We start from the raw sequence: 7669 nt of genomic DNA, 5'->3' as shown, positions 1-7669 counted from the left end.
ACATGTACAAACTATGAAAACTGACTCAGGAAGAAATAGATTTCATTTCCTTCAGAGCTATACCCAGAAGTGGGAGAGCTGGATCATATGGTAGTTCTATTTTTAATTTTTTGAGGGACATTCACAGGCCTGGAGGCTGAAGAGGGAAGAATGGTTTTTTGGACCCAGCCCAGAGCCCTGCTGGCCTGCGCACCCTCGGGACACTGCTATCTCCGCCCCAGCTGCTCCAGCTCCAGCCATGGCTACAAGGGCCCCAGATATGCCTCCGGCTGCTGCTCTGGAGGGTGCAAGCTGTAAGCCTTGCTGGCTTCCATGTGGTGTTAAGCCTGCGGGTATGCAGAGGGCAAAAGTTGAGGCTTGGGAACCTCTGCCTAGATTCAGAGGATGTATGGAAACACCTGAATGTCCAGGCAGAGTCTGCTGCAGGGGCAGAGCCCTCCTGGGGACCCACTACTAGGGTAGTGGAGAAGGGAAATCTGAGATTGGAGTCCCCACACAGAGTCCCCACTGGGGCACTGCCTAGTGGAGCTGTGAGAAGGGGGCCACCATCCTCCAGACCCCCGAATCGTAGATCCACTGACAACTTGCATTATACTCCTGGAAAAGCTGCAGACATTCAATACCAGCCCAGGAAAGCAGCCGAGGGGGCTGTACCCTGCAGAGCCACAGGAGCAGAGCTGCCCAAGGCCTTAAGAGCCCACCCCTTGCATCAGTGTGGCCTGGACGTAAGACATGGAGTCAAAGGAGATTATTTTGGAGCTTTAAGAATTAATGACGATTTTCTGCTCTGCCCGCCCACAGATGTAGCTTCCTCCGCATGTGCGCGCCTTCCCTCCTCCCCACCTGCAGGGTCCATGGCCACCACGGTGTTTTAGGGGCAGCAGTGCCTGTGGCAGCCTTGGCCTTTGCAGCGGTGGCAGCAGCACCAAGCTCTGCAGTGGCACCCACCGGCGGCTTAAGCCATGGCACTTCTCACAGCATTCAGCAGCAGCATTGCTGTAACCGACAAAGACACCTTCGAATTAAGCACATTCCTTGATTCCAGCAAAGCACTGCACCATGAGAGAGATGAGCTTCCTGAGCAGTGAGGTGTTGGTGGGGGCTTGATGTCCCCCTTTGACCAGTCAGATTTGGGGACTGAAGAAAGCCTAGGTCTCTTAGATGACTACCTGGAGGTGGCCAAGCACTTCAAACCTCATGGGTTCTCCAGCGACAAGGCTAAGGCAGACTCCTCCGAATGGCTGGCTGTGGATGGGTTGGTCAGTGCCTCCAACGATGGCAAGGAGGATGCTTTCTTTGGGACAGATTGGATGTTGGAGAAAACGGATCTGAAGGAGTTTGACTTTGATGCCCTGTTGGGTATAGATGACCCGGAAACCATGCCAGATGAGCTTCTGGCCACGTCGGATGACTCGTGTGATCTCTTTGCTCCCCTAGTCCAGGAGACTAATAAGGAGCCCCCCAGATGGTGAACCCGATTTGCCATCTCCCAGAAAGTTTAACCCGACCAAGTTGCCCCCTTCACCTTCCTGCAACCTCTTCCCCTTTCCCCAGGGGTCCGGTCCTCCACTCCAGATTATTCCTTTAGTCTAGAGCTGGGCAGTGAAGTGGACATCTCTGAAGGAGCTAGGAAGCCGGACTCCACTGCCTACATTTCCATGATGCCTCAGTGCATTAAGGAGGAAGACGCCCCCTCAGATAATGATAGTGGCATCTGTATGAGCCCAGAGTCTTATCTGGGCTCTCCCTCTACCTCCAGGGGCTCTCCGAGTAGGAGCCCGCCGTCTCCAGGTGTCCTCTGTGGCTCTGCCTGCCAAACCTTATGACCCGCCTGGAGAGAAGATGGTAGCAGCACAAGTAAAGGGTGAGAAACTGGATAAGAAGCTGAAAAAAATGGAGCAAAACAAAACAGCAGGAACTAGGTATCGCCAGAAGAAGAGGGTGGAGCAGGAGGTCCTCACTGGTGAGTGTGAAGCGCTGGAAAAGACGAACGAGGCTCTGAAAGAGAGGGCGGATTCCCTGGCCGAGGAGATCCAGTACATGGAAGATTCGATAGAAGAGGTCTGCAGGGCAAGGGGGAAGAAAAGGGTCCTCTAGTTGAGGGTAGTCAGGAGCGTCAATGTGCTTGTACATAGGAGTCTCGCGCTGTAGCTGTGTGTTCGAATGGATTATTTTGTAGTGAAAAAAAAAAGAATTAATGACTGTCCTGTTGGGTTTTGGACTTGCATGGAGCCTGTAGCCCCTTTGTTTTGGCCGATGTCCCCCTTTTGGAAAGGGAGTATTTACCCAATGCCTGTACCTCAATTTTATCTTGGAAGTAACTAACTTGTTTTTGATTTTACAGGCTCATAGGCAGAAGGGACTTGCCTTGTCTCAGATGAGACTTTGGACTGTGGATTTTTGAGTTAATGCTGAAATGGGTTAAGACTTGGTGGACTGTTGAGAGGAGATGATTGTATTTTGCAATGATGTGAGAAGTACGTGAGATTTGGGAGGGGGCAGGGGTGGAATGATATGATTTGGATTTGTGTCCCCACCCAAATCTCATATTGAATTGTAATCCCTGGTGTTGGAGGAGGGGCCTGGTGGGAGGTGATTGGATCATGGGGGTCGATTTCCCCCTTGCTATTCTCATGATAGTGAGCTCTCACAAGATCTGGTTATTTAAAAGTGTGTAGCATCTCCCCCTTCACTTTCTCTTTCTCCTTCTCTGGCCATATAAGATGTGACTCCTTCCTCTTTGCCTTCTGCTACGATTGTAACTTTCCTGAGGCCTCCCCAGCCATGCTTCCTGTAGAGCCTGCAGAACTGTGAGTCAATTAAACCTCTTTTCTTTATAAATTACTCAGTCTCAGGTAGTTCTTTATAGCAAGGTGAGAATGGACTACTACCGTCAATATTGATGAGAATGTTGAGCCATGTGTATGTACGCTCACACGTTATGGTGGAAGTGAAAATTGGCTCAAACCACTTGGGAAAACATGGCATTATCTAGTAAATTTTGAGGTATGTATTGACTGTGATACAGCAATTCCAAAAAAAACTTGGACATGTGCTTCAAGAGACCTGTACAAGTATGTTCATAGCCAAGGGCTGGAAACTATCCAAATGCCTGCCCATCATCAGCAGAATGGATAAATTAGAGGACTATAAAACTCTGCCTTAATGTAATAGGTAGTTTCCAAGAAATCCAATCACATACAATGTGAAATTGTGTTACTGTGGGGTTAATGAAATGAACGAGGCAAGCCCGCTGGACCATCCAAATCTGTCCTGCTCCCGGCTGGAGTTTGATGCCATGTAGTGGCAGATGTTGCTCTAGCTGAAATATTGATGGAGATTTCCAGTCCAGTGGCTGGCTGAGACTTCCAGGACAGTGGCAATATCTCCAGGAATCTCTCAATCAGTTAGGACTTCCTTTCTTGACTTGATCTGGGGATAATAGGCCGGGAAAATAATGGGGACCCGGAGACCCTCCCTCTGTCTTCCTGCTTCCTAAGACAGGGTCACACGCACTTTACTCTCCCTTCCCCGACCTGTTGAAGGTAAGAAATTTAGCCTGTCTGAGAATGGGGAGACTGAGCAGAGGACGACAGGAAGGATGGCAATTGCTAACTGGGTTATGTCTGATTTTCAGCTATTCCAGGTGTAATTGTGTTAACAAGTTGTGTTCTCTGGTTTTTAAAATTCACCATTTAATGAAATATATGTAATGAAATACAGCAGTGAAAATAATGAACTGGAGGTACATGCAAGAGCTTGGGTGAATTTTTCTTTTCTGTAAGTAAAAACATTTTTAACTGATGTATGATAACTCTACATATTTATGGGATACATGTGATATTTTGATACATGCACACGCACACACGATGTAACGATCAAGTCGGGGTATTTAGGATATCCACCACCTCAAGCATTTATCATTTCTTTTTTAGGGGAACATTTCCTATCTTTTAGCGGTTTTGAAATATACAACAAATAATTACCTATAGTCCCTCTATGGTGCTATCAAACACTAGAACTTAATCCTTCTATGCAACTATATGTTTGTCCCCATTAACCTCCCCACCCTCCCCACCTTTCCCAGCGTCTGGTAACCATCATTCTGCTCTACCTCCAAAAGATCAACTTTTTTAGTTTCCACATGAGTGCCAATATGCTTTTCCCAAGTGCAGAGGCTGCTGATTCCTGGATTTGGAAGGTAGGGGAGAGTGGTTTGGATTTCAGTACCTCCTCCTTCCTCAGGGCTAGGTCCTGTCTAGTCACCTCCTGTTGCCACAGGTGTGCCTGGCACAGACATCCAGCTCCCAGGGCTGTGCTGCCCTCACCCCTGCATGCCTCTAGAGGTACCTGTCCCGTGGATTTGACCCCCTTCCAGACACACAAGTAGATCACCACTGAGCAGACACAGGGTGACCTCCCAGCTCCCCACCAGGCAACAGCGACCAGGGCAGGGACTGATACTGCCGAACCCAGGAGCCAGGCCCAACCCAGCCTCAGGTCCAGCAGGTCCCGCCTGTCCCCCTGGGCCAGGCCTAGAGCCCGGGAGCCCCTGGCTGGTGGGAGGCCACCCGCAACCCACCCCACACGCAACTCCAGCTCCCTCACCAGGCGGGGCGACTAGGACAGGGACAGAACCCGTTGAACCCAGGACTGAGATCCGGCCCCGGGTCCCGCTGGGCCCTCCCGTCCACCTTGACTGGGCCTGGCACCCGAGAGACCTTGGCTGGCGGGAGGCCACTCCCACCCGACATGCAATTCCAGCTACCCCACCAGCTGGGCGACCAGGACAGGGACGGAGGCTGCTGAGCCCAGTTACAGGCCTGCCCCCGGGGTCTGTCCTGGGCGCTCCCCCAAGGACAGACAGGGCAGGCAGGGTCCGGGACGATGGCCGCACAGCCCCGGCCCCGTGTTCCCAGGCCCGTCTTGCTCCTGGATGTGAGGGAGACCCGGGGGATGGGACAGGCTGGGCCCCGCAGTGCCTGACTCCCTGCAGGGCTCCCAGGACAGGGGTCCGGCGGACAGCCTGCTGCTCAGGGGTGAGGGGTCCAAGCTGGCATCGTGGCCACCTTCCGGCCCGGGCTCTCTTGGGGAGGGGGGGGGGGGGGTTGGTGAGAACCAGTCACGTGCTCCGGGGCTCACCCGGGGTCTCCCAGGGCCGGAAGTAGGGCCCCTGTGCGCAGGCGCCCTGAAGATCCCGGGCTGCCCATCTCACACCGCGGGGGGAACTTCCTGCAGCCTCCCTGCCTCTGTGTCCTCGTGGTCCCTGACTTTCTCTCTCAGCGCCGCACAGAGGCCCAGGAGCCATGCAGGCCGCAGGCCAGGGCACAGGGGGTGCGGCAGGTGATGCTGATGGCCCAGGAGGCCCTGGCGTTCCTGGTGGCCCAGGGGGCGATGCTGGCGGCCCAGGAGAGGCGGGTGCCACGGGCAGCGGAGATCCCCAGGGCACAGGAGCAGCAAGGGCCTCGGGGCCGGGAGGAGGCGCCCCGCGGGGTCCGAATGGCGCTGCCACTTCTGCGCAGGATGGAAGCTGCCCCTGCAGGGCCAGGAGGCCGGATACCCGCGTGCTTCAGTTGTATCCTGTTCTGTTCTGTTCTGTTCTGTTCTGTTCTGTTCTAGGACGTTCTGGTGGCGGGGTGGGGGCCGTGAGATGGGGACAACAGGGTCAAGAGGTGGGGGGCAGGGCCAGGAGGTGGGTGAGGGCAGGGCCAGGTGCAGGAGGTGGGGTTTGGGAGATGGGGGTAAGGGGCCGGGTGGGGTTGGGGTGGGGGCTGGGAGTTGGAGGTCGAGGGGTGGCTCAGAGGATGCGAGGTGGACCATGTGCGCAGTTGGTTGCTGGGCGATGGGGTGAGGGGCAGGGGGACAGGAGACAGGGGTTCTTGGGTGTCTGAAGGGATCAGGGGTTGGGGAGAAGCGTGCAAGGTGGGAGCCGGTGGCTGGGTGTGGGCTGGATGGGGGGGTGTCAAGCGATGGGGAGAGGTCCCAGCTGATGCGGCAGGGAGCATGGTGGGGAGGGCCTTGGAAGGGCACGCAGGAGTCAGCTTGAGGTGCAACAGAGGAAAGTGGGGAATCAAGACAGCTGGGTGGGGTTGCTGCAGGACCTGGGCCAGTGCATGGGGAGACAGCCTGGGTCGGGGGGATGAGGTGGGCACCGACCAAATCCTAGGATATGGCTCCTTAACCGGGTCCCTACCAGCCACATCACGATGCCTTTCTCGTCGCCCAGGGAAGCGGAGCTGGTCCGCAGGATCCTGTCCCTGGATGCCGCACCGCTTCCCCGACCAGAGGCGGTTCTGAAGGACTTCACCGTGTCCGGCAACCTACTGTTTATGTCAGTTCGGGACCAGGACAGGGAAGGCGCTGGGCGGATGAGGGTGGTGGGTTGAGGGCTGGGATCCGCCTCCCCAGAGAGGCAGAAAGCTAGAGACCTGGGAACACCCAAACACAAGGTCTCAGAACAGAGACCTGGTGCACCAGGCCCACCGCCACCCGAGGGAGCCTGGGGAGATGGGTGCAGAGGTGTCGCCTTTAACGTGATGTTCTTCGCCCCTCGCGTTTAGCCGACTGACTGCTGCAGACCACCGCCAACTCCAGCTCTCCATCGGCTCCTGTCTCCAGCAGCTTTCCCTGTTGATGTGGGTCATGCAGTGCTTTCTGCCCGTGTTTTTGGCTCTGCTTCACTCAGCACAGAGGCGCTAAGCCCAGCCTGGCGCCCCTTCCTAGGTCATGCCTCCTCCCCTAGGGGATGGTCCCTGCACGAGTGGCCACTTCATTGTGGGGGCCTGATTGTCGCTGGAGGAGGGCGGCTTACATGTTTGTTTCTGTAGAAAATAAAACCGAGCTACGATTCCGTGTCTGAGTCTCTTTTCAGCGAGCGAAGGCACCTTGGGACTTGCATGCCCTTGTCCTCGGGTTGCAGGGGAGGCTCTGAGCTTCACAGATTGAAGTAGCACAAGGTAACGGGAGACAATTTGGGAAATGGGGGAAAATGAAAAGCCACTGGGTCCCGCAGTTCAGCATTAACTACCGTGGACATTTTAGAATATTTTCCTCAATACACTTGCATTTATATGTTAAATACATGACAGTAGCATATATAATGTTTTTCCAGGTCAGCATTAAATTTTTTCCCAAATTGTTTTCATTAAACATACGAGCTTTTGTGCTGTCTAAAAATGCTTTAAAAACATGTACTTGAATAGATGCATAAAACCAGCATTATTTCACCATTAAACATGTGATACGGGCCGGGCATGGTGGCGCGCACCTGTATTCCCAGCGTTCTGGGAGGCTCAGGTGGGAGGGCGGCTTGAGACCTGCAGTTGGAGGCCACCCTGGGCAATGTAGGAAGATTCTGTAAGAATCATTTAAAAATTAGGGGTGGAGGGAGTGGGGGCAGGCACCTGTAGTCCCAGTTACTCAGGAGGCTGACATGGGAGGGTGGCTTGAGTCCAGGATCTCGAGGCTGCAGTGAGCTATGAATGCATCCCTGAGCTCCAGCGTTGGCGACAGAGCGAGACCCTGACTCTAAAGTAATAATAATAGTAACAATGTGAACGATGTAAAATGTTTGTAAACACGTAATGTTAACAAAACACAGATTGTCTTACTGCTCACAGAGTCCAATGAACAAGAGCAAGGTTTGCTGTAAAGAAACGGACTTTCTGCC

At 53.9% G+C, this 7669-nt stretch overlaps 1 protein-coding gene and 1 pseudogene across 1 annotated transcript; both read left to right on the top strand.

Annotated features, from left to right (window-relative positions):
* The first annotated feature begins 1059 nt into the window (after positions 1-1059).
* LOC116811445 (cyclic AMP-dependent transcription factor ATF-4-like) lies at positions 1060-3082 on the top strand (annotated as a pseudogene).
* Positions 3083-3269: 187 nt separating this feature from the next.
* Positions 3270-6847, top strand: CTAG2 (cancer/testis antigen 2). Its single transcript, XM_032756480.2, has 3 exons — positions 3270-5575; positions 6197-6331; positions 6561-6847. Exons 1-3 carry the CDS (start codon positions 5307-5309, stop codon positions 6697-6699), a joined length of 543 nt encoding a protein of 180 aa, XP_032612371.1. The 5' UTR covers positions 3270-5306; the 3' UTR covers positions 6700-6847.
* The last annotated feature ends 822 nt before the right edge of the window (positions 6848-7669 follow it).

The sequence above is a fragment of the Hylobates moloch genome, unplaced genomic scaffold, assembly GCF_009828535.3.
Source record: "Hylobates moloch isolate HMO894 unplaced genomic scaffold, HMol_V3 SCAFFOLD_7, whole genome shotgun sequence".
NCBI lineage: Eukaryota > Metazoa > Chordata > Mammalia > Primates > Hylobatidae > Hylobates > Hylobates moloch.
The sequence above is the reverse complement of the archived record's forward strand: the minus strand, read 5'-3'. Positions and strand labels throughout refer to the sequence as shown.